This window comes from Anser cygnoides, chromosome 1 (genome assembly GCF_040182565.1).
Source record: "Anser cygnoides isolate HZ-2024a breed goose chromosome 1, Taihu_goose_T2T_genome, whole genome shotgun sequence".
NCBI lineage: Eukaryota > Metazoa > Chordata > Aves > Anseriformes > Anatidae > Anser > Anser cygnoides.
In genome coordinates, this window is record NC_089873.1 from 39,742,238 (window position 1) to 39,769,291 (window position 27,054).

At 42.5% G+C, this 27,054-nt stretch overlaps 1 protein-coding gene across 2 annotated transcripts in view; it reads left to right on the forward strand.

The window, feature by feature from the left end:
• LGR5 (leucine rich repeat containing G protein-coupled receptor 5) overlaps nucleotides 1-7,660 on the forward strand; it is a 92,364-nt gene extending 84,704 nt beyond the window's left edge. Inside the window, exons 16-17 of one of the 2 annotated variants that reach the window (XM_048065417.2) lie at nucleotides 773-856; nucleotides 3,518-7,660. In XM_048065417.2, coding sequence (XP_047921374.2) covers nucleotides 773-856; nucleotides 3,518-4,608 — 1,175 coding nt within the window. In that variant the 3' untranslated portion in view covers nucleotides 4,609-7,660. The remainder of the gene's footprint in view (nucleotides 1-772; nucleotides 857-3,517) is intronic. The other variant, XM_048065416.2, reaches the window with a different exon arrangement.
• The last annotated feature ends 19,394 nt before the right edge of the window (nucleotides 7,661-27,054 follow it).

Genomic DNA, 27,054 nt, shown 5'->3' on the forward strand with positions numbered 1-27,054 from the left:
AGTGAAATCTTCCATTTACTTGAGAGACAGGGAAGTGGTGCTGGTATGTAACCCCATACAATAATAGGGCAGCAAAGATTCAATTTCTTGCCAGCTTTGGAAGTAGCAACACCTTGGCTATTGTGCTGTGTACATGTTTCAGGATCAGTCACAGAGCTAGTGTGGCTACTTAGGCATAGCTGCTCGGTTTTTTTCTCAAGCACTTCCTGGGTACCAAAGAGCGCATCTGCTCTCAAGAACAGAAGTTTACTGTATTTTTCTTCCCCTTCAGCACAAGGTCTGTTATTTGACCTGTTACGTAAGTGTATACATGCATTTTATACCATCCTGCTGCTTTCTTTGCTATTTCCACTCCTGCAAACCAGTGTGTCTCAGAGTTCAGGGCTAGTCCCAGCAAGAACAGAGCCAAGAATACATAAAGTGATGACACAAGAAACATAAAAGAACCTGGGTTAATTCTTTGTATCCTGGCACAACAGTGGAATTTGTATTTTAAACCCCTTCCTAGGCAGTCATCACACTACAAATTAGGTAATGGAGAATGTACCTTTCTAAAAGCGATTATTTTCAGAGAAGTAATGGTGCCAACTTTTTAAATAATCTTGAGTAAAGTGATTCAAAACCAAGTAAGCATACATCTGCTTCTGCTTACAGTTTGGCAGGCAAAGAGATGAGAACAGGCCTTAAATACCAAAGATGTTTTTGGAGTTTGTACTAAAAGAAATTTTCCTGAAAATTGCAGTATCAAATCTGGGTATTTCCTCCCCCACAGATGAGCGTGACTTTGAAGATTTTCTGCTTGACTTTGAAGAAGATTTGAAAGCTCATCATTCAGTGCAATGCTCACCTTCTCCAGGTATGAAACTGCCAAGTACCTAGGAATCTAAGCATAATACTACCAGATATTTGAAATGCAGAACGAACTCTGAATCTGAAACAAGGACAGTAACACTATGTTCTGCAATAATTTGCTGAGACTGGATACATTGTACAAAAATACAAAATTCTGCATTGAAGTTCAGAAAAATATTCAGGTACTGAATTCATCTATGAATGTACCAGAAGTTTCAGAGTCCTCTGGCAGATCCTCACTCCAAGCCCCTTACCACAGGAATTGATCCGCCTTATCGAGGGAATGGAAAAGCAAAGGTTCTCTTCTGCCAAGAAACAGATAATAGAACAGAATCTTTGCTCACTCATTCCTTTGCAAAGCTGAAGTAATTCTTCTCAACTTCATTGAGTTATTTTACATTTGAGCTTCTCGAACAGCACACAGTTTAGTTCAATGTCTAGGATGTACTGTACAGTACTATATTAACATACACACAAGGGACTCCCAGCACTGTCATTTTTTTGTAGAATAGTGTATCCCTGTGGAGTAACATGTGTTTTTTTTTTTTAAGTGATTAAATTGGAAACCAATTCCACTGAAAGTTTCCTTTAAGGCAAGGAAATAACTTAGAATGTTGCTTCTAGTTTTAGCATCCTGACTCAGCAAGCGGTTTCCCTAGCCATTCTTAAATTGTAACACATGAACAAAAAAATGCAAGTGACAGCTAGTACTTCAAGACTCACTCCAAGCCAAGATTCTTGTTTATAACAGCAAATAATAAATGAAAAGATGCTATGTCAAGAGAAATAGAAAAGGTAGGAGGCCAAAGAAAGAATTTAGAAGCATTTGACCATCCTGTATTCTCCTATGGCCTCCTTTATACCATCGAGTTCACAGAAATGTCCTCATCTTCAAGGTAAGTTATCACCAGACCTAAGAGAAAATCTAGCTTCCATGCTGATCTTTCAAATGGTATCTTAGAAAAACTTACAAACTGACACAATGGGTGCTTCTGCCTACTGGATGGCAACAACTGTAGTCATATGGAATACATCTCAGCTGCTCGGGTTGTGTCTGCATAGACAATCAGAGACCACTGTGGAGGACATGCTTTGAGGAAGCACAGCTGACTAGTATTAAGATAAATGTTTCTCAGACAGCAGAGTATTCAGCTTCAATCACACAGCATATACACCTCAAATCTATGAGAGGACAACAGGCTTCAGTCATACTGACCTGCCTTCAGCCACAGATCATTGGAAACACCTCCAAAACGGCAGCCCTTACACATACAAATACAGCTTCAATTTTCTATGATTCGGAACACTTTGGGTCACAAACTGTTTGTTGCAGGCTGCTAAGATGATGAAATCAATGAGCCACGTAAGCCTTCTCCTCTTACAACCTAGCTCACGTATTTGACCTCAAGAGAATACAAAACCGACAATCCAATTTTATTTGGTGCCTATCTTCAAACTACCTTCCCCATTTATCTTCATATCTCATGGATGTGTCATTCTGGAACTGCTGTATCAAACAGTCTATGAAACAATACATTTCACTTTCTGCAGTGCTCGTTCCTTGCCTGCAATGTAGCTTAATAGTCAACTTAAACAGAAAAAATTATTTGAATCTTAAATGAAATATTTAAATATTCCACTATAGGGATATTTTCTCAAATAGGTTAGTCCCAAAAGGTCTGTTTGTAGCCAGACTAAAACATGTCAAGTCTTCTATCATTATTAAAATTCTTCAAGAACCCTGATCTCCTCTAAAAGGTCAGATTTCTCCTCGGAGTCTAAACTGAATCATCTCAGATCATATTGGATCCCTATTCAAACTTGTAGCACTATGGTACATCCTGCATTTGTCTATGAAGATGGGATATTTAGTAGCCATTACTTCAGTGAGAGTGGTGGAGATGATGGCAGACTTAATGATGACACCCAGATTTCTCTGTCTGTGCAACTTGCCTCTAAGGATCCATTCCAAATTCCTGACAAAAAACATTACAAAATGCATCATGAATTTATTTGGAATGGATTTGTTTAAAAACCCACCTTCTCTTATTTGTTTCAATGCTACATGCATTAAAGTGCTTTCTTCCTCACACATAGGATATCAAAAAATAGGCCTGGCCTTATACTTGCAAAGGTCAAAGCCATTTAAGTCATATCCTGGAATCATTGTGGATGAAATAGAGAAAATGAAGAGCAAAGCAGTCTTCTGAAAAGACACTGCAAAGGGGACTTGGACCATGTAATGACATGTTAATTAGGTAGCCAAAGTGCATCTGTCCATATCCATTACATCACACTTCACCAGGACTCATTAGCACAGCCACCCTTTTCTTTCTTGAGAAATTACCCATGGTATTCATACTGCATGTGTACAACTAGGCAAATATATATATGTATGTGTGTATATATATATATATGTATGTATATAATATTTGGGTTGAGGAACAAAGACTCGTGTAACATGCATATGAGCAGCACATTACGGAGATCTCTACTACAAAGAAAGAAAATTTTCAGATCCCCTTTTACAATAAAATTCACTGCTTGATTGTGCTGAGAACTTTTGCAAGAGGCGTGAAAGTTGAAGTCTTACAAAGTACAAAATTAACTTTTAGTTTACATGGGTTTCCATTGCCCTTTTGTTTGTTTGTTTTTGACTTTTCAGGTCCCTTCAAACCATGTGACCATCTGTTTGGGAGCTGGCTCATCAGAATTGGAGTGTGGACCATAGTGGGTTTGACCTTCATTTGCAACGCGCTGGTGACTGCTACAGTTTTCAGATCTCCGTTGTATATGTCCTCCATAAAACTTCTGATTGGTCTAATAGCTATTGTAAATGCCTTCATGGGCCTTGCCAGTGGAGTACTGGCTAGTGTGGATGCATCAACTTTTGGTAGCTTTGCTCAGTATGGAGCACGGTGGGAAAGTGGAATCGGTTGCCAAATGACTGGTCTTCTCTCCATTTTTGCTTCAGAAGCTTCCATTTTCCTCCTTACCTTAGCCGCACTGGAACGTGCATTCTCTGTAAAGCATGCTACAAAGTTTGAAACAAAATCCTCTATTGCTAGTGTCAAAATTGCCATTTTCTTTTGTTTTATGTTGGCACTTATCATTGCAGTAATACCACTCCTCACTGGGAGTGAGTATGGGGTCTCTCCGCTTTGTTTGCCATTACCATTTGGAGAACCCACTGCTATGGGCTACATGGTAGCACTGGTGTTGCTGAACTCACTTTGTTTTCTGGTAATGACTGTTGCTTACACAAAGCTCTACTGCAGTTTAGAAAAGGGAGAACTAGACAACATTTGGGATTGTTCTATGGTCAAACATATAGCCTTGCTACTTTTTACTAATTGCATTCTTTATTGCCCTGTGGCCTTCTTATCTTTTTCCTCCTTACTAAACCTGACTTTTATCAGCCCAGAAGTGATAAAGTCAATACTGCTAGTAATTGTCCCACTGCCTGCGTGTCTAAACCCACTCCTTTATATACTTTTCAATCCACACTTCAAGGAGGACTTGGGAAGTTTGCGAAAGCAAACATTCTTATGGAGGAGATCAAAACATGCTAGTCTGATCTCTGTGAATTCAGAAGACATAGAAAAACAATCTTGTGACTCAACACAAGCATTGGTAACCTTCACAAGTGCTAGCATATCATACGACATGCCTACCAACAATTCACTAATGCCATCATCTTATCAAATGACAGAAAGCTGCAATCTTTCATCAGTAGCATTTGTTCCGTGTCGCTAGTTTCAGTGGCAATGCAGAAAATATTGATGTTTACAAATTTTTTTAATCCCAAAAATAAGTATGGGTGTGCGTCTACAACCTAGAGAATGCCTCTGAATTATTTTTACATGCATCACAAAACAGATGATGACAAAAGTTGCAGCAGGCTGAAAATCCAATACTTGAGCCTTCACGGCCTGTCTCCGAAATGCTGGAATGAAGAGAGAAACTGAAAGCTGTTGCGGTTTGTGCAGTTGTGTTGGCTGCTCTCTTTTAAAGTAGCACCTCTCAGAAAAGGCAGTTGGTCAAGAGCAAAAATACCATGTTAAATTGGTAAGCTTTTTCTTCACCTGGCACTGTTTGTTTCAGGGGTTGGGTTTTTGTTTTTGTTTTCCTGTTTATTATAATTCGAACTTAATAATAGATATTCAGTGTCAAGATTGTTTTTATAAGCATCCGTGTGTGGCCCTCATTCAGCAGGGTATCTAAGTGGAAAAGTATTCCTGTTGGAAGTCCTAAAGGTTTCTGCAGAATAGACTTTGATGAAGCTCCATGTTCAACTGATAGAATTCATTTAACAGTTTACCTGCTCTTAGGCTTGGATTTTTTTAGAAGTCGGATGACTTGACATTTTTAATTGTCAGTCAAAACCACAACAATAATATGGTAGGAAGGAAATTAATTAAAATCCTGCTGAGCACTTAAAATGTAATCATAAATGGCAAGCTGTTGTCACATGGATATTTTTCTAGTGAGGTTCTGCAGAGCCTGGTCATGAATTGCTAGCATGCCAGTAGAATTACTTCCAGAATTACTGCTGATAAAATTGGTAGGTGAGGGACTCATAGAATTTGAGAGTGGGAAATACTACATAGCAAGTCATGAATATAGGAAGACTGGTGTGCTGAGTACAAATAAATGACACCAAAGGCATTCACATAGAAACAATTATTTAAGGTCATTTGTGTAGGAACAAAAACAGTAGTCCTGCTCATAGCACAATTTCTGTCCTGTGAAACAGTGCTTCTAGAAAGCCTCTAGCTCATGGTCCTTAGTCAGATGAAGATTCAGAGGCCACTGCATCCTTTTGGCTAAGGACAGATGCAGGAATATTAAGTAAGAGTGAAGAGGTTGTATGATTTGTGTTCTTAGCGCTGATACAGGCACTACTGAAATATTTCAGACAGTTCTTGTATTCACACGCCGTGAAGAAGACTGGGAAATTGAAAAGGATTTGAATATCATAAATCTACAAAACAACTTATCAAAGAAGTGACTTGATCACAGTATATAAGTAGCAGCTTCTGGGAAAAGAAGTTTGAGAGCAGAGGACTAAGTCAAGAGGAGAAGGATCCAGTATGGACCCCTGGAAGTTGATGTTAGGGATATACAACACAGAAATAAAGGTACCAATTGTTGACAGTGATGGTCATTAGCAAGCCAAGCAAGTTAGCATGGCTTGGGGTGAACTATCTGTCATCACATATGTATAAATTCAAATTGGATCTATTGCCAAAAAGTTATTGGAGCAGCTATTGGTATTCAGGGATGCCTGATGGCATTAGTTTACGAGTAGGTTAGATTAGATTAACACAGAGTTACTCTCTGGATTTAAATCTATTAATACTTTGCTGAATCAAGGCATTTACATTTAGACATCATGCAATTAGATGAGAAGAAACTTCAAGTCTTTGCCAAGTCTACTGCCAAAATATCTCAGATGACAGAGCTCCCTTCACTTCCCACAATATCAGTCTTTGACCTTAGTCAAGCCATCAGAGGACATTCCAGTCATCCTTTTTTAGAGCTGGAACTTTTTGCTCAAGTGAGCTGATCGTTTAAGACACGGAAGTGAAGTTTTTGATTTTTTTTGTTGTTAAAAATAGCTCCCTGAGGAGTAACATTTAATAGCCCAGTAATCACTTCTCGGTTAATGGCCACTCAGCTTCTGGGTGAATGAGACTAATTTCTGAACATTACCAAGGTTAGCCTAGCCCAGTAATTAAGGTAATCAGTTACAGATGATCACGGTTGTTCATCTGTTACTGCATATGTAACTTCCTGGGACTCCAAGAATGGATTTTCACAGTGAAGAATCTGTTGCCAACAATGGATATGCCCTGATTTTCTTGTCCATTCACATTGGCGTATTTTTAGTTTTGCAGTTACAGATGCCATCAGTTGACTTTGGCTGACATGTTCATCTTTCAGGAAAAAAAATGAACCAATACCGAAATTATGTACGATAAAGTCAGCTGAGTACTTATCTTAATCCTTTATCTCTTGTGGGTTTTGAAGCAGTGCAGCATACAGCTGGAGAACGATGCCTGAAACCACTTTGGATTAAATAGAGGATCAGTCAACCATTGCACAATACCTATTACCATGTTTACTTAGCTTTAATTTAACTTGGGTCCATCTGTGCTGCACTGCTTAATGTCAGTGAAATTCCTTTCAGCTCGCTATATTTAAGAAGTTTGTAAAGTGATTTGAGAAGCAAGATAATGTTATAATTCTAAAGACTAGTTAAAGAAAGCTTCTTTTATCAGAACTTTTTTAGCTTGCAGAAAGTCCTAAAGGCTTTGTGTCTTATTTTTGTAAGCATGTTTGAAATATTTTGATCAAATATTTTAAACTTGAAATTGTTAAAATTCATTTAATAGATTTTTAAAGTAAAATTTGTAAATATAGAACTGTATTTATTATTACAGTGAAATGCAACCACAGTAAAGGACATGAGATTAAGCCCTGTACAGTTTCATATTGATATTTGCTATATTTTCTGCTCATATATATTACTAAATTCATTATCTGTAAATAATATAATGTAAATGTGTAGTGATTGTAAATAGATGACATGCTTTCTTTTCTATCAGTGTTCCAAACATATGTAAGTTGTAATAAAATGTGACTACACAGTAAAGAGCATTTAATCAGGGCCTAACACCTCACAAAATTGTGTTCATCCTCAATTAGTCCTTCCCAAGTTATTCTAATACTTACATTAACCGCCCCAGATGTCCAGAATTCTTGGTGAAGTATAAATTACAGGTCATGGGTTCTCATTAGGTGCCCTGGGGAGCAAAAAAAAAAAAAAAAAAAAAAAAAGATGAATAGTGTTTCATTTCAACATAGACTGTCTTTTACAAAAAACATTACTCATAGACCCTTACGAACAGATTCTGCTCCCTGCACGTCCTAGTTTTCAGTGACAACTTCTCACAACTGCCGCACAAGACACTCTCACCTCAGACCCGTGTGACACAACGGATGTGCAAGAGTACTCAGAAAGCACAGTCAGGCATTGGAATGGGTTGCGCAGGGAGGTGGTGGAGTCACTGTCCCTGGGGGTGCTCAAGGAAAGGTTGGACGTGGTGCTTAGGGACACGGTTCAGTGGGTGACATTGGTGGTAGCGGGATGGTTGGACCACATGATCCTGGAGGGCTTTTCCAACCTCAATGACTCTGTGAGTTACCCAGCAGATTTCAGGTCACAGTGGACCACAGGAGAGATGAAGGTCTGCTGCACAAGGCTGCTGCTGGCAGTATATGCCAGACAACGAATTCTCCCATGTGCCTTTTCATTTTCTCTCCAACGCTGTATGTGGCAGACGGAGCTGGTCAGGGGATTACCAAACAGCTGGCAAAGTTCAGATGATACACAGCAGAGAGGCAGTGGCAGCATCACATACAAAACGCATGGCACGCAGGTGCCGAGGGTAAGTGGAGGGTGCAGCACAAGCATGGGACTGGCAAGAGTCGGGTTGCTCAGGCTGCACCAGAGCTTGCAGCTCAATTGAATTAAACACAGGCAGCAGCTAAACAGTCAAGGTCTAACTACATCTAGGTATCGAGGAAGGGCAAGGCAGCGGATGCATTCTTGTTGGGAGGGACCACAGCACAGAGCAGCTGGTTATATGTGCTTGGCTTTTCAGAGATCGTGAGCCTAGGTCCCTTCTGTGAAGAACCTGAACGAGGTGAAACACCAGTGAAGGACAAATGCTGAGAAAGCAAACAATCGTTTAGGCAGGAATTCAATCCACATGGGAAGTAACAAGCTACAAAGATCAAAAAAAAAAAAAAATTAAAACGATCCCAGATGAAAATAGGTTTTAGCAGGGGGTGTGCAGGTTCTCAGCACAAATGAGAAAGCCAGGGTGGGTGGGGTCACTGCAGCTGGAAGGCAAGTGAAAAAGAAATACTGTCGATGGGTGAGTTTTGGGACGGTCTTGTTAAGGTGGGACAGGATCAGCAGTGAATGGGGATGAGAAGGGCATTAAATATCTGCAGAAGAAAAAAAGATGCATGGCAAGGCACAACTCAAGGAGGAGAGAGGGTTTCAAGAGACAGGAAGCAAATAGCAGAATTTTATGGGATGTTAAGAATAGCGTTGGAGTTTTGTGATGGATGAAGAGCTCGGGTTCGATATAAAAAGATGGAAGTGCAATGGCTGAGGAGACTGAAATGGTAAGAAAGCGGGCAATGAGGAGGCTTCCACATGCAGTTTCTTGCTCCAGACAAGTAAAGAGCTGGGGGCCTGTGGGAGAAGAAGGAAGTTGCATTTTCTGAGTAAGGAAATACTGTGGCTTGACCACAGAAGAGCGACAGAGTAGCTACAAAGGAAGAATGGGTTGGTTAGCAGAAGCCTCAAAGCAGAAGAGAAAAAGAGCCATCAAGGTTTTATTCCCTGATACATGGAAGAAAAATTTTCATCAACTTATTTGCCAAATAGTGAGGAGTAGGTACTGTGGTCAACTTCAGTGTTCTGGTGATCTACAAGGACACACAAGCACAGGTGGGTGACTTCTGCCTTAAAGCACTCATGCCACAGAAGTGCAGTGTTACCACCAGTAACAGCCGAAGGAGAGTTTAGCACATCCTCTCCTGATGGGTTATTTTGGTAGAGCAGACAGGGCACGCCACCAGCTCACTGCTCTGGCACGCTAGATACTATACGAGGTTTTAGTTGGGAACTCAGAAAGTCCTCAGGGAAGCTGCAGATACAAGTTTGGCCAAGGCAAAAAGCTAGCCAGAGAAACAAGTGAATGCCATGAAGAAGATGGGATGACCTGTAAGAAAAACAGAAATGCATAAAGGCCAAGCTTTAGCAGACACCAGTGGAGAAGCACGGGGAATGCCACTGCAGGAGAAGCTGCTTCAGCTGGGCACGTGGCTTCAGACCTCCTTCCCTTGGTGGGGGAGAACATCCCTGGGTAACCTGGTGGTTGTACTTAATCTCAAATTGAGACCAACCATTTGCACAGTCCTTGCTGCTGCTGCTCCGTGTTTGCGTCCTGGCTTAGTGGCCCGCATATAAGAGCCAACCAAAGTATCTCCTATCTCTGTCCTCTGTAATAGGAATTTCAGCTATACAGCATATTTCCTCTGACTGTTGAATAAGAGACTGGAACAATAATCTCATAATCAGACATTTCTCTACCGTCAGTTTAGGTCACTGTATGAAAGTTAAGGTCTTGCTGAAAAACCTTATTATTCAACCACTTAAGGAAAACCTTAAATTGTTAAAATGTGTGTAGCGAAATTAATGGTCTTCCTCCAGGAAAGCACTGGAAGTCAAGAAAGTGGAGATAAAGGAGTAAGAACATGAACACAGGAAAGCTAACAACAAAAGAACAGAACTAGGATCACAGCAGCAAAAACAACATTGTTAGAAAATCCTTTCCAGGTCTGTGAGGTGTAATAACTCTGCAGAAGCTCAGGTGCAGCAAGAGGGCACAGCACTCAGCCTCCAGCAGAGCTGTGCTCCTTCCACCAGCAAAGGATGGACCAGCATCTCCGCCAGCCATAACATTTGTCTCCTGTTCTCCTTCACTAGCATGGCAATGATAATTGTGTAAGGGACAAACTTATCACTCTCCAACGTTATTATTAAAAGTAATTGGGTGTTATTGTATGTTATCTAAACTAAGCTCAGGAAATTGATTCAACTCTTATCTGCCTTTGCTACAAGAGAGTCCCATCTACATGAAATTAGGAATTTAAAAGAAGAATGCAAATTTACCCATGCTAATAAATGAAGTAGAAAGAATTCCATGTGTTTATACCTAACACAAGTGTGCTGGAAAGAAAAGGCAGTATCAACATTAAGAACATCTTGTTCACATAACGAGAATCACAGACTTCTGCTTCAGTGACTCTGGAGACATAGGAAATATGAGTATATTCCCTCCATAAAACAGTTTGTTGTGTCATTGACAAAATTATCTAAGGATCCGATCTCAGTCATAGGAAAAAACAAACATTAGGAATATTCCTCTTGAGAGCTGGCCCACAGCCAGGATTTCTAAAAAACTCAGTCACAGACAAAGAGTCCACTCAAAATCCCTATTTAATCTTTTCACAGGTGGCAACATTTTCCACTTGTCAAGCAAAAAATATGCCTTCATTAATAAGGGAAAAAACTCCATCTGTGAATCTCAAGACTTCCACTAAGTATAGTGCATGCACATACCAAGAGTCTTCTCCAACTGGCTTTGAAAGTCTCAGGACTCCAAAACTAATACTTGAAGGAAGTTTCAAACATCTCCTTTTTCATCTGGAGTCATTCTTGATATGTAATCATTGTTTTGACAGGTGTCTGCAGTTATTAATTTTGTTCCGTGCATAACAAGAGCTCCTCAAGACTATCTATAGATTTCACTGCAGTTATTGTCAGCATTTACAGTTAATGAACTGACTTTATCATTGAGGAAGGAGCTCTCCCAGCTTTTTAAGAAAAAAAGTAATTTGGGAGATTGTTCTACTAGAAACAGGTTTCATCTCTTTTAGAAGTGCCACAGCCTTCTGTGAAATTCTCCCAGGCCTCTTGTTCTGGTTAGCCTTCAACAGGACTCCAGAAAGCTTTGTGTGGTCAGGGAATGAATCCTGGGATATGAAATCGGTCTGAAGTCTGCAGCATCATTAAGCACCTAAGCACTTGCTCCCTGAGTACGTACTCTCCCTGAAGGTACTCATCAGTCAGCAAAGAAAAGAGGAGCCAAGATCATTGTTCCAGGGAGATACACAAAAGAGAGTAATAAGAACATTTCTAACCCATGACACCCCAAGCAGGTGGAAGAGCCAGCCATTGGCATCTTAATTCATGCAGTGGGAAGACTGTTCTTTGGGTTGATTAAATGCTCAACATTTTGTTGTCTATTCTTCGAAAAATAGAGTTGTTTATGCATTCAAATGACCGATTGTTGTATGCATAGTATGTAACTGTTCTCTGGAGCATGGGGACCAAGGGCTCCTCCTTAGGTGACTCTGTTGAACAGGTCTGTACCACGACTCTGCCTCCTGCTCCTTCTCAAAAGGGGCCGTGAGTCCCACCACCCGCACCGTGAGCAGGCAGCTCAGTCACCCCCACACAAAGATGCTGGCCCCGAGCTTCCATGTGAAACCACATGAGCCACCAGCACCAGCCAAAACAGCTGAAAGCCTGTTGGCTTTGGTATTGGGAGAAAAAATGGCATGGAGAGAGAATGGATGAAAGGAAGCTTCCCAGGCAAAAAAATCACCAGTTAGTTGAGGTGTCATCTCCCACTGAAGAACCCAGAAGAACTCGCTGAGAAACTCAGGAGAAGAAAGGAAGAAAAACAAAGAAAACAAAGAAAACGAACGAACGAACGAACGAAAGAAAAAGAAAGAAAGAAAGAAAGAAAGAAAGAAAGAAAGAAAGAAAGAAAGAAAGAAAGAAAGAAAGAAAAAGAAAGAAAGAAAGAAAGAAAGAAAGAAAGAAAGAAAGAAAGAAAGAAAGAAAGAAAGAAAGAAAGAAAGAAAGAAAGTAAGAAAGAAAGAAAGAAAGAAAGAAAGAAAGAGAAAGAAATGAATTCAATTACAAAAAACATATTTTAAAAATTTAAATGTCTTTGATTAAGTGTAATAGACAATAGCAGGCAATGCAGCTGGTAGCATGGGCTTTATCATGATCACCAGACTGGAAAAGGGAGTGTATAAGAACTGTTCCTGAAATACCTCATTGAGGAACTCTAATGGATGGAATACATGCCTTGGTCCACCTTTAAGGAATTGGATTTCTGTTCATTACAAAATACAGTCAGGCATGGATGAAACATCATCACAGATCATTTGTTCTTTCTGAGCACACAAACACTGTGTGAAGGTAACTGGTACTGTAAAAACCACAAACATTAAATACACTTAGAACAAAAAATCCCTTGATTAGCATTAAAAAAGTAGAAGTACAGACGTGTTACCTTCAAAAAGCAGCAGCAGGTGAAGGAGAAGACTGAAGGAATTGTGGTTCACACGTGCAGAAACGTCTGAGGCTGGAGCTGGCCGGTTGCCCAAGAGCTTTGCCTGCCGCTGCACGGCCTGTGAGGAATAGCCTCTGCAATGTCGTGCTCATTGAGGGAAGGGACCTTCCCTCAGCTGAAAGGTGTTGCCAGTGTGGATGAGCTCAGAGAACAGCGACTAAATCCATGAGATGGTGACTGGGAGGGTCTGTATCTCAGGAATGCAAAGAGCTAGGGAAGGTGATGCGTGGCAGGAGGGGGGCGTAACACACCGAGAAGCCAAACCACATCCCCAGGCTGAAGATCAGGAATGGGTTTTGGAACATGAGACCCATCAAGGGTCCCAAAGGGACAGGTCACAGCCCTGTGCCCAGCTGTGTGACGTGGGGAGCCAGCAAGGGGCTGGGGCTGAGCGACAGCCTGGCTTTTCTGCAGCGTTACGCCTGGGCGCACTGACCTCGAGGGAAAGAGGTGAGGAACATGTTCAAACTAGCAGGGGGGATTTTCTGGTGTGGCATGTGTTTTCAAATTGTTTGCATTTTATGTGCAAACAGTGCCATTTGCACAAGAAGGCATGCATTACAAAAGCTTAAATATTGCAGGCCACGACGCAGCCTCAGCATGTGCCTGGAGGCCTATGCTCGGCCTTCCTGCAGCAGGGAGCGGTGGTGACAGGGGCAGTGTCCACCGTCCCCTTTCGGGTCCCTCCACAGTCTATAAGGACTAAAAAGCCCTTCTGGAGAGGAGTCCCTGATGTAGGGTCCTCCACAGAATCATCCCAGAAGGGCCCTTTTGTTTCACTGGTGGAGGTGGAGCACTTCTCTGAGGTCCCTGCCCACCTCAGAACAAGCCCACCACCACCTCCAGCCCCCACAGCAGACACCTCGATGGTGGTTGCTTCCTGCTGAGGAGGAAAGCAAAGAGTTCTGCATGAAATGAATCCTACTCTCAGAACTGATCCCGCTGTCTTGTGAGAACGTGGCAGTAGATCTCAGGTACGATACAAGAAGTGTGTAGTTTATCCACTCGAAATTTGGCACACCAAGTGATTCAATACACAGCCTCGCTTCCTAGGCATCAGTCCTTCAATTCCACCATCTCCCAAACGGAAGGAGCAACCTGCTCTGTATGCCTCTTCTTTGATATAATGTGTGGCAATTGAGCCGCTTACCATCACTTGGACACATAAGCTTTCTCTGTGAGATTTGTCAGCCTTGTATTTTGAACAAACATGAAGCTTCTGCTCCCCTGGAGCCCCATCCCCACTCGGCCTGCCTGCCCAAGTGGGCTTCTCCATCCAGAGGGACGTATCCTATGCTGGAGGACAGGGGGAACTAAAGACACCAAGCCCTGAGACACTGGGAGGGAGTTCCTCGTATCTGAGGGACAATGACATTCTTGCTGAGCTGATGTAAGGCAATAAAGTACACAGGGTGGAATCATATCTAGGAACACCTGCAACAGAGCTGGCGTGTGTTCGTTATCACGAAGACAAAGAGGCAATATGCTCTGCAAGTGAAAAATAACATTTCACTGTAATAGCTGGCAAGGAGGCAAAGTCAGAACAGACTGGAAACTCCATAATGTCACCAAGGGACAGAAGGATCATGCAGTTACCTTACGAAAATGGAGGCTGTGGGTCAGAGAAATATTACTTTGGAGTAGGCTTCTTCAGAGAACGTGCCCCTGCTCTCCAGCCCCAAATCTAGTGTTGGAGGATTTGTCCATGCAGTGAGCGGTGCCGAAACACCTGCCCCAGGAAATGCCACCTCCTGGACAGGGTGCAGCCTCCACAGCCTCCTGAACAAGCAGATTTGCTACTGAAGGTCCCAAACACTCCTTGCTCTGGGCTTAAAAGTACCACGAGCACTTAATGGAAACTGGCCCGTCTCTAAGGTGGCATTCGACTCTTGGAAGAAGCACGTGAAAAGAAACTTTTGAAGGAGCCGAAGCAAAAACGCTTACAAAATCTCAGAGTCACAAAGGGCCTCAATCCAAAAAGCAGCAAAGGGAAACTGAAGTAGTAGTGGGCAGACTGCACATGCAAGGGAGGACTAGACAGTGCTATTTGTTTGGATTGCAAAGGGGGACGAAAGGTCTCCAGCCTTAAACAGAGACTTAAATGCATCCACAGATATTTGTGGAGCATCAGTCCAAGAAAAACAGATAAAGATATTCATGCAGAAATACCTGAAATGAGAAACACCTGAAAAAAAACACCTTTATATAAGTGACAGTAGCAAACAAACAAAAAAATAAATCATTGCGTTTTATTGAGTTCATCGGGTGTTGAATGAACTGACAAGCTATTCAAAATTCACTTTTTTTCTTCTATTCACTTAAATAGGAAAACAGGAATCAGTAAATTACCAGTATTAAGTATTGAGTTCTGTCCCTGAGTTCTTCTTTTGCACCTACAAGAATTGACAGGCTTTTCTTTCTTTTTTCTTTTTTTTTTTGGAATAACATTCTCTCTCTCCTTTCCCCATACTCTTGACATTATGCTTGACACAACACTGCTGGTGTGTGTAGGGTTTTCCAAGTCTTTAAACACTTGTCCCCTGCTTGGAGGGATTTACAGCTGTAAGAAATACATTTTGTGAGCCATAAGTGAACTGTTCTCAGTATTGATCTCTCTCTACTTTTATTATTATCTGTGTTAGGAGAGCACTCAGGAGCTTTGGTCATGGACCAGCATCCCACTGCTCTAAGTGCTGTATAAATACAGAAGAAAAATGCTGCTTGGAAGCTCACAGGGCTAAACTCTAAACATAAGCAAGCACAAATAGAAAGAAAAAAATGGGTAAGAAAGCCCACAGGCTTTTCTAGTGTGGAATGCAGAAGCTTTGCTGGGACCTTCTGCACTTCAGTGCATTTCGGCAAGTTTTTATTTCCACACCAAATATGTATATATATTTTAATTTTTTTTTTATTTTTTTTTTTGCACAGTGGAACCTCTCACATTTGTAGGCAGTAAACAACAGCGCAGGCTTAAAAACTGTTACTTTATGGTAGAGTGAAGAATTTCTCATCAAATCTGGGACCTCATAAATGATACCCTAGGTCTGATTTTCTTAAAAGGTAAATAAGTGACAAACAATAGAGCCATTGTCCAGAAAGCTCCATTCTTACACCAAGAGCCTTTCATAATGAGAGCAGCATCATAAAAGTGCTTTGATCTATGAAGGATCAAATATCTTTGTTTTCTATTAACATAACTTTCTTTCCCAATGGAACACAGAGAATTCCTGATAATGGCACTCTATTAGGATAATTAGAAAAAGATTGTTCAGCTCTATTTCCCCCCATAGAGCTCCCTGGCAAATTTCTCTTTTGTGTCATTCAGATTTTCTACCCCAAATACCTCTGTCATAAGGAAAAAATTTAGAAGTTTCAAATTTATGACTCAGAAGTTTAGGCTGCCAGCCTGATATTAACCAGCCATTAAAAGATTCTGGAGAGGGACACATACTGAAAATTAAGCCATCACCTTTTAAAAACCTAATATTTTTTTAATGTGAACAAGATTTTAGATAACAATGTCACAGAACTTTTAATAAGGTAGCAGGAATGTGCCCTGGGTTTATTTGCAAGGGAGGCTTGAGAAAGCATTACAGGAAAGGTTTGCCCTGAGGGACCTGCGAGTGTAACATGACCAGAAGCAGAATTTGTATGACAGATGACAGACAGAGGACGACACTTGTTAAGCGAGTATTCCCAGACATCGTATTAGAAACCTTGATTTCTTGCTTTGTCCTGCTGCGCAGTACTCAGGCGTTTGCTTCTCCCATCAGAGATGCGGATCTGAGGCCACCGGCAGCCAGGGCCAACCAGAGAAAGTCCTGTTTAGCCAGGCACCTGGTGCCACCGTGTGCCCACGCATGCCTTGCTGCTGTTGTGAAGCATCAGTAATTATTTCCCTTCTCAGGTTCTGGTTCAGTGGAGTCATCCTTCTTCCAGAAACCCCATGAGGACAGTTTGAGGAGGGGACTCCCTGTGCAGATTTGGGGACTTCTGGTGCAGGAGATGCTCCCAGGCTCTCCCAGTCTGGTGGAGGAGGAGGCGAGCATGAGGATGGTGATGGGATTCTCATAGGCTTCAATGGTTTTCCATCCGAAACACAGCATCCTTGATCAGCAAGGCAGATGCCAACCATGGTAAAAAAGTCTGACCTTCAGAAAGGAAGTCATCAATGAAGAGAACAACAGATAAAATTGATCAAAGGTCTCTGGAATTATTGGAGAAAAGCATCTCATCAGCCACTGTAAGCAAAGTGATGGCAGGAAAGCCAAGGGCACAGAAAACAGAGCCCAGCCAAGCAGATCTTGGAAGACAAATTAATGTGGGGAGACTGAGAAATCATGCAAAGGGGACTCTGAGATCTGCACAGAAGAGTGGGCAGGAAATAGAGAAAATGAAGTCCACTGGGAATAACTGTTATTCAGATCTATACATTCATCGTTCTATTAAAAATAAATAAATAAAAGCACCTGCCTGTTTGCTTCAGCTATCTGAAAAAGTAAGCTTTAAATCCAGGGTATTGGAAGTCTGGGAATCTGGGCAGGGATATCTTGAACCTGCAGAAGTGTTACAGCTCCTGATTCCAAAATCTGAAAGCAGGTGGGACTTTAGAAAGTGTCCTGGGGAAGCCAAGAAATCAGTAAATACTGCAGCCCAGTGTGGCATGTGCTTGTACCAATCTCCCAGCCCACGTGCACAAACTAAAACCTGCAGTTCAGCAAGCGTGCAAAGCGGGGGAATTGCAGTAGGGACGCACCACAAGAAACTTGCACTCTTCAGGAGTGAAATCATCCTGGAGTATCTCACAGTCTGCACACACTTGACCGCTCATTCAAGCTGAGGTCTTCATTGCCATCACCACCACATTTTCTAGGAGCCGTATGGAAAAATGATCACTTTATTAAGTAAGCACCCCCTCTTTCACCCTGCAGACTGTTTACATACTTGTTCTTTAATCGCTACAGCCCGGAGAAGGACGATATTTCACTCCGGCTCAGGGGACCTGAAGGACAGCAGATGAGAGCTGCGCTGTGGAGCCGCAGCTGTGAGAGAGCTCAGGTGGTGCCAGAGGCCCAGCTGCTGCCTCTTGCTGTCCCCGAGAAGAGGATTTGGGACCCTGTCTTCAGCAGTTTGGGCACTTGGGACTGCCAGGACCCCGGCTCCATCCAGACAAAATCCAGGAGTCTCCAGCCTCAGTGCTGGGCTTTCTGAGCTCCTCTGGCTCCACAGCACCAGCACAGGACCTGACTCATGCCTCCAGGTGCAGTGGCTATGCCTGTGTGTGAGTTAAACAGAACAGGGCTATCCTCTGCCCTCAGCACATAATCCAGGTCCACATACTCACATTCCCTCCAGTTCTTCTTTCCCTCAAAACAGAGTGGTCTTGTCCATAAAACACAGTGGGAACAGCATCTGGTCCATATTAATTCACCAAATACCTGGAGCAGATGATGCATGGGCCAAAAGGTTTCTGTGGACCATTCTCTGAGCAGCCACATGGACCTCCACCACCTCAGAAACCAGAGCGTGCAGTACAGGGAGTGAGCCCAGCCCCGGCACAGTACCTCCGTGTTCTCCACCCATCTGCACACTGGGTGAGAGCAGGCCAAGCTGAAACAAATGTTTTCATTGCTCCACTTCAACAAAAGCTTTTCATAGCTTAAAGCCTCTGGATTGCCTAGTAGAATTGGACAGAAAAAAAGAAAAAAAAAAAAGCGGAAAGATATACAAATATAATAATCAAGCCTAACCTTTGATCTAGGTTGATCTGATAAAGCTCTGGCACAGGGCCTGCAAAAACGACTCAACATAGCGCTGTAGAAGGATTGTGCTGAATTAAGTGGTGAAAAAACAAGCCTTGTGTTCATTGGCACTTTATAGACATTGACCCACTCATATGCTGATCTCAGGCAAAAGCATTGACTTTTTACCTTCCAGATGAATTACACTGGTCATATTATTATCTCCTCTCTTGCAATTTTATATCAGCTTACATTATTTATAGTGCAATATCTTCATGTCTCCACACTGTTCTCCAGACAATCCATCAGATTATACTGGGGCTTTACAACTAGAAAGCACATGGAAGCAGGACTTTCTATTCTCCAAGCCAGAACTACTCCTCTGTTGGTGTACAAGTGCCACATGCCAGTCCCCCAGACATTGCTCAGCTGGGGCAAATAGACACACTGTAAAAAGAAGGAGCAAAAGTTCTTTGCAGTCCTAACAAAATTGGTGCAAGGGTGCAAGTTTCCCACGTTCAGCTTCTACAAATGAGCAGAAGATATGCTATGGGCCATCTCCAAAATATTCTCCCAGTTAGTGCCCCATATAGTTAACAAAGCTTTTATTGTATGTCTGAGCTGTAGGGAGCACTGTAATGCACCAAGAGAGCCTCTGGTTTCAGGTCGACAGGAATGCATCACACAGACCAACGAAATCCTCTCAATAATAGAACCCACACCACCTCCAGTAAAGTCTGAGAACCTCACTGGTGGACAGGGGATTCTGGATGCTGTTACAAATGGCTGTTTCCAGTGCAATATATGATCTCAAAGCTCTGATCTGTACACTCTGAAGTTTACCGTAGCTTTCTGAGTCCGTACTGGGTGATCCTCACAGACGGCATTGACTAGTCCTACTGACTGGGAGCACCAAGGGCTAGTTTGAGGCACAGATATTAACCTCTCTTTTATAGTAACACAGGCAGAGATTAAAACCACTGTGTTTGTCCTCTATGTAGACAGGTTTTTTTGATCCTCCCTCAAGGATTTTAAGAATGATGGTATATCGTACCTGTAATTGCGCAGCTTAGTGCTAGTGCCCTTCTGAAATCACGCTTCAGTCTTGTAGGACTACCTAGGGGGCCATGTAAGGACTGCACACTGCTCCTCCTGCTGTCCCAAGAAAAGGTGATTAGACAGAGCTTGGCTTCTCCTGACTTCCCAGAGGTCTGAACTGTGCAGGCCCTGGTGGTGACCTTCCAGCAATGCAACTCCTACCAAAATCTAACCAACCTCTTCAGGCAGAAAACGGTGCATTAACAACGCATCGGGAAGAGAAAGGAAGTTCACAGAAGATTTTTGGAGGGGGAAGGAGGCCTCAAGAGGGAAAGATGCAAGTTGATGGGAAAGGCAGATGTGATTACAGTGAGCAGGGGCTGAGCAGGAGCACTTGGGCTATTCCCACATCACATCATCATAACTAAAACTTCTTCAAGCAAGTTTGTTAGAGCAGTTGTTCTGCCTTTCCATTCACGCTGCATTAACTCCTGTCAATGCAAGAGAAAACATCATTGCTTTCAAGACCTGTATTTAGAAGTTCCCCAGCCATGTTTCCTCAGCCATGGGGTTTTCTTGAAGTGATGGAAAAAGGACTAACCTAACTAAAAAGGACACAAATGAGACCCAGATCAACAGTTGTCACAGAAATAAAAAGCAGTGATAGAATTCAAATGTCATCTCAAAGAGCAAAGGTTCCTCACAGACCACCTGTGGCCATCATGTGCTGTGAGAAATAAACTGAAAACCATTTTCCTTTTCAAAAATGCAGCATTTTCCCCAGCTCAGACTCTTTGATGCAAATCACTTTTGTGACAGCATCATTGCATCTTCTATGCTATTTTTTGCTAGATCAGACCCTGCTGTCTGCACTGAAAGGCTTCCTCCTGTTTACTCTTTGTAAACATTTTACTGAGTGATGATACAGTCACTTCTGCCAGGATCCCAGGTGCAGTACTGCAGACTTTATGATTGGATTTTATGCTCCTGTTGGCAAACAGTCACATAGATAATACATTGCCAACAATTTTACAAGGTTAAGTTTCAATTACAAGCCACACTCTGCTTTACTATCAGCTACTCAGGTAGGACAACAACAAATTGTAGTGTGCAATAAAAAAGAAAAGCAGCAGTTAACATCTATATTCTATTTTAGGCCCAGTTTTGATCTTGGGTTTCTTGGAAACATGAAGCCACCTTGCAGATACAGATAAGCTAACACTCGTGCACTCTTCAGAGCAACAGAAATCCCCTGTGATGAAATACCAACAGACTCTGGAAAACAGCCCTCTTCTGCCCTCATCTCATTCCTGACCATGGGTAGGTTGGTCCCCAGTGAAATGGCAGGATGTGTAAGGACATCTGCTGGGTTTAGTCTAGATTTCTCAGATAAGATAGAGTTCATCTATTTCTAGGCAGTCTAACTGCCTCAGTAATCCACTTCAAAATTCTAATGGATTTGAAAGTTACTGAAAAATATTGAAGTTGATGCTGCTACATCTTCATTTGTACTCTACCTAAGCTAGTTAGGAGTATCTCCACACCTACAATTATACTTCCATTGCAGGATGGAGATATAACTAGAATATCTTAAATGTTAGCAAAAGTAGGTAGAGATACTCAACGAACAGTTTTTTTCACCAGATACGTAACCCACCAATTTATTACCTTGTAGCCAAATGCCACCAAGACGTTGTTGATCCAGGTGTGCTTCCAAGGAAGGAGTCTGCTCAGAATCCTACTAAGCTGATCAGATGACTGATGCGCTCATCCCTCAGCTGAATTGTTCCGTGACATAAATTTTGGTGGTCGGACTTATTTATTCCAATAAATCAGAAATGTTGTTGCTTTACAATTCTGAATGACAGATCATGGGACGTGAACTCAATTGACCTGCTAAGGAGAATGGCACCCAGTCAGGGTCTGACCAGCTTCCAAGGGGCAGATGCAGGTACTCATTCCAGAGCCTTGTGGACGTGAACTTGTCCCAGAGATACAGTGATGGGCAACTCAAGAAATAGTTTATTTTTTTTTCCCTTCTATTAGAAAATTAATTCAGTTCTGCCTTATTAAATAATTTGAGTAATATAATCTGTCTCAATGGTTTCCAAAGCTTTGAGATGGTCTTTACAAACCAAAGGAAAACCAAAAACAGTCAATGTGCAAAATTGCTAGAAAAGAGCAAAAGAACAGAGGCCCAGACCAGGTGGTTGTCAGGAACACACTGAAACCAGCTTCTGCAAGGAAGAGATTTTTATTTTGTGACGCTTTTCTTCCTTCACTGACCGTTTACCTGCTTCTGGGAGGAAGCTTTATGTGATTGCTGCCCCTTTATGGCACATAGTTTCTATCTGTCCTCCTCACTAGAGGCCAGAGTCTCTCTGAGTGAAGGGCTCCCGCATTTTATTCACCATCTAAGTGTGTATTTCAGAAGGAAAAAGTTATGTAGAGAGTTGCAGCTTCCTTGGATTTTGAATGCTACAACTGTGATAGCAACTGCAGTGACAATGAAGAGTTTTAAGTATCTTAAGGCCACATCAGGGACATAAGTTCCTTCCTCAAATTAGAAAATGATGAGGAAAAGACAGCCAGGATGGCCTCTGCTATTTCTCATTGGATTTTTTTCTCAACATGTTGTTATTCTTCAGACTCTTAGGACTGGAAAATAATGATTAATCCTTCCGAAGATTTTAATCCCAGGCTCCAGGTGATAATTACAGATAATTTTCAAGGCTGGGCAAGATTTTTGGTGACATTTACAATCAAAAGTTGGGGGTGGGAGGGGAGGAGGGAGAGAGAATGTAATGAATGCTTCCCAATTAGACAGAAATACACTCAGTTTTTCACTGTCCACATAATATTAACCTTGGGCTTTGTGGAATTGGATCCAGGCATACAGTTGGACACTGTATACATACAGGACTGTATCACAGAAAAATAACTGTAAAGGGCTTTATGCTCTGTTGTGCTCTTCAGGTAAGTGGACACTTCCACCTCCTCTTTTCACTTTGGAGCTTGTTTTTGATCTACCTCACACTCTGCTCACCCAGCCCATACTTCACCAGCCTCTCTAGGTATACGGCATACTAACTACCGTGACATACCCATAGAAGAACGATGAGGTCGTCCCACCCACCACCACCCACGTTCCTGTGATTCTAGCTTCCGTACAGACACCTAGCTTGGGATGAAAAGTGAAAGCAGTGGAGTGGCTAGTAATTCCTCATGGCTTGGACTGGCGTACGCTTCGCTGGGTTAGAAACTGGCTGGATAGCTGGGCCCAAAGAGTTGTGGTGAATGGAGTAAAATCCAGTTGGAGGCCGGTCACTAGTGGAGTCCCCCAGGGCTCAGTACTGGGGCCAGTCCTCTTCAATATCTTTATGGATGAGGGGATCGAGTGCACCCTCAGTAAGTTTGCAGATGACACCAAGTTAAGTGCGTGTGTTGATCTGCTCGAGGGAAGGAAGGCTCTGCAGGAGGATCTGGATAGGCTGGACTGATGGGCTGAGGCCAACTGTATGAGGTTCAACAAGGCCAAGTGCCGGGTCCTGCACCTGGGGCACAACAACCCCAAGCAGTGCCACAGGCTGGGAGATGAGTGGTTGGAAAGCTGCCTGGCAGAGAAGGACCTGGGAGTACTGGTTGACAGGCAGCTGAATATGAGCCAGCAGTGTGCTCAGGTGGCCAAGAAGGCCAGCAGCATCCTGGCTTGTATAAGAAGCAGTGTGGCCAGCAGGTCTAAGGAGGTGATTGTCCCCCTGTACTCGGCTCTGGTGAGGCCGCACCTCGAGTACTGTGTTCAGTTTTGGGCCCCTTGCTAAAGGAAGGACATGGAGGTGCTCAAGAGAGTCCAGAGAAGGGCAACGAAGCTGGTGAGGGTTCTGGAGAACAAGTCTTATGAGGAGCGGCTGAGGGAGCTGGGCTTGTTCAGCCTGGAGAAGAGGAGGCTCAGGGGCGACCTTATCGCTCTCTATAGGTACCTTAAAGGAGGCTGTAGCAAGGTGGGGGTTGGTCTATTCTCCCACATGACTGCTGACAGGACTAGGGGGAACGGTCTAAAGTTGTGCCAGGGGAGGTTTAGGTTGGATATTAGGAAGAACTTCTTTACTGAAAGGGTTGTTAGGCATTGGAATGGGCTGCCCAGGGAAGTGGCTGAGTCACCATCCCTGGAGGTTTTTAAAAGACGTTTAGATGTAGAGCTTAGTGATATGGTTTAGAGGAGGACTTGTTAGTATTAGGTCAGAGGTTGGACCAGGTGATCTTGGAGGTCTCTTCCAACCTAGATGATTCTGTGATGTGGGGAGTTAACCTTGGTAGGCAGCTCACTTCCCCTCCCATTCCCAGAGGGATGGGAAAGAGGAAAGGAATAATAAAAGCAAGAAAACTTGTGGGTTGAGGTAATAAAATGTTTAATAAGTGAAGAAGAAGAGAGAAAGAAAACAAACCATGTGATGCAAAGAGAATCACTACCTCCCATGAGTAGACTGATGTACCACCAGTACCCAGGAAAATGATGGGTAACCTTCCTAAACCCCCTCTTTTCCCTTTTAATTGCTGAGCATGGCATTATATGGCACGGATTACCTCTGGTTAGTTTGGGTCACCTAACTAGTTGTGTTCCCTCCCAAACTCATACAAAACCGCTAGTATATTCACCGAGAAATGGAAGGTCTTGATGCTGTATAAAACACTGTTTATCCATAACTAAAGCATTACTGTGTTATCAGCATTGATTTGGTCAGAAATCTAAAACAGCACCATACAAGCTGCTCCGAAAAGAATTGACTCCAGCCCAGCCCTGTACAAGTGGGCAAGTTGACAGATATGAGAAATATGGTTCTGGAGTCTTTAATATCAATTATCAGCACCTAGTTAAAAATACAGGTCAGATTCTGATGCATAGCTGTACCAACTCTTACAGCCTCAATGTAAGTAAAAATAAGAAAAATATATATATAAAGGTACTGTGCTATTGTCAGTATGGATGAACAGCAGAAAGTGTGTTTTAATAGGGTAAAAAATGCTATTCTTTATATCACTATATTATTGTTATTTTTGCATTTGGATATAACTCAACCAGGAAAAATTGTGGGAAAAAAAAATCATGAGTTAAGCCAAGGCTTTGTTTTCCCTCCCTCCACTCCTTGCTTAAGGCTTGTAATCTGGGTAGAAAATACAAAAAGCTTGTTATTGTCTTCACAGTATGTCTCAGAGGTATGAAAAGGGTAAGATAAAGTGACCCAGGAATCTACCATCAAAGCCCAGAATGCAATTCATGTAGGAATAGCATTAACTCAGTACTACAAGCAGACGTATAAACCAGCTAGGTATAATTACATGAACAATGACAGCAATTCAAAGTCCAGATGCTGCTGCAAAATGACTTGCTAGCTGTGGAGACCAACAGCTTTAACTCCTGACATTCAATTGCTAATGAGCCAGAGGATCACAGATAGATGCTTCTTACTGACATCCGATGTGGAAGAGGGCTTAATTACTGCTCTGTTGTGTTTGGTAAGTTTTATTGCAAGACCTCTGCCGGGACACGCTAAGCTATAAAACAGTGAAGTGATGCTGATGCGTTCTGGACATAAGGTTAGTTATCTCACCTAAAGATAAGGAAATGGCCAGCTCATGGAGCAGAAATCACTACCAAGTCTTTGCTTCTCTTGTGCTATGAGACACATCAGTTGTCTTGAGACTTGCAGTAGTTTGGCCTGCACCATTAATTGCTGTCATAGCCTCTGAGCAGTTTGTTCACAAACTTGGACTCAATGGGCCATGCTGCAAGGAAACCAAGGAGAAATAGTGTATATACGTATGTACGTATACACACACGGGCACGTATAATACAGGCTGGGCAACAAGGATGCCATGCTCCCAGATACGGAGTCGAGCACTTCCTCTTGCAGATTCATTCCCAAACCAGCTGTCCATATGCTGTTGGCTGAGGGAACCACACTCAGTTGTGTGTACAGCCATCTTCATCACTAGGTGACCTGCTCTGACGAGGTGCAGTCTACTAAGTAGGGATTTGCATTACCCACCCCCATTCTGCACCCAACTGATGCCAATGCCAAATGTTCAGAGCCAATAAACCCACGCCACAGTTATCCACGACTAGTGTTCACCAGTTAGGTGCTAGGGAGCACCAAGATTTACAGGAGGTAGTAGGCATTCATTTTGCATTTCATTTTGTGCCCATTACCTCTTATCCTGCCACTGGGCACCACAGAAGAGACTAGCTCCTTTCTCTTGGTACCCTCCTTTTGTACATGTTGACAAGATCCCCCCGAGCCTCCTCTTCTCCAGGCTGAACAGGCCCAGCTCTCTCAGCCTCTCCTCACAGGTTAGGAGCTCCAGGCCCTTCACCATCTTGGTTGCCCTGCATTGGACTCTCACTGGTATGTCCACGTCTCTCTCCTTCACTTGGGGGATAGTGGGGAGGGCAAAACTGTACACAGCACTTCAGGTGTGATGTGAATAGAAGGGTCACCTCTCATGACCTGCTGGCAATCCTTTGCCTAATGCAGTCAAAAATACCATGAGCCTTCTTAGCAGCAAGGTGACTCATGTTCAACTTGGTGCCTGCTAGGACTCCTCGGCCCTTTTCTGCCAAGCTGCTTTCCAACTGGGTGGCCCCCAAGAGTGCACTGGTACCTGGGGTTGTTCCTCCCCAGATGCAGGACTCTGCACTTCTTCTTGGACTTCAAGAGATCCTAGTTAGCCCACCTCTTCAGCCTGCCATGGTGCTTGCAGATGGAAGCACAACCCCTGGTGTGTCAGCCACTCCCCCCATTTTGTCTCATGTGCAAACTGTCTAGCTCATCTGTTAAACAGCATTTTTGTCTGTTTAATTTGTTAACTAACAGAACACCACAATAGGGAAAGGACTCAGTTTTGACTGGAGACTTGACCATATTAAGTTTTTCTGTTTTTACCATTTCACCTCTTCTGCTGTTTAATCACAATACAAGTATTGCACCCATTTATGTGTTGTAAAGAAAGTGTTTGCCATTAGAGTTTGAAAAAAAAAAAAGGGCAATGTGTATAAGCCAACATTTACGCTACTTACAGGCTTTTTAATAAAAGTTAAATACTGTGTTTTATAGTCTTTCTTCATTCTGAGCTGTATTACAAATTTGAAGAAGTCAGATACTACTGTACTGCAACGAAGAATGGACTTGGGTCAGCTTTTTGATAGTGGTTGTGTAGTCTGTAAGAAAGTTTGACCATTGAACTGGGTGTTTGAAGTTTAAATAATTCACGTTTAAATAACAAAATTATCTAAAAAGACTTAAAACATATCATCCTCCCTTCCCCAAGATGAAAAAAGGTATTTACCACTTTCCTCCTTTAAGAGAGCTACTTCATGTGTAACTTTATATATAGCAAGAGTTTTGAAAATT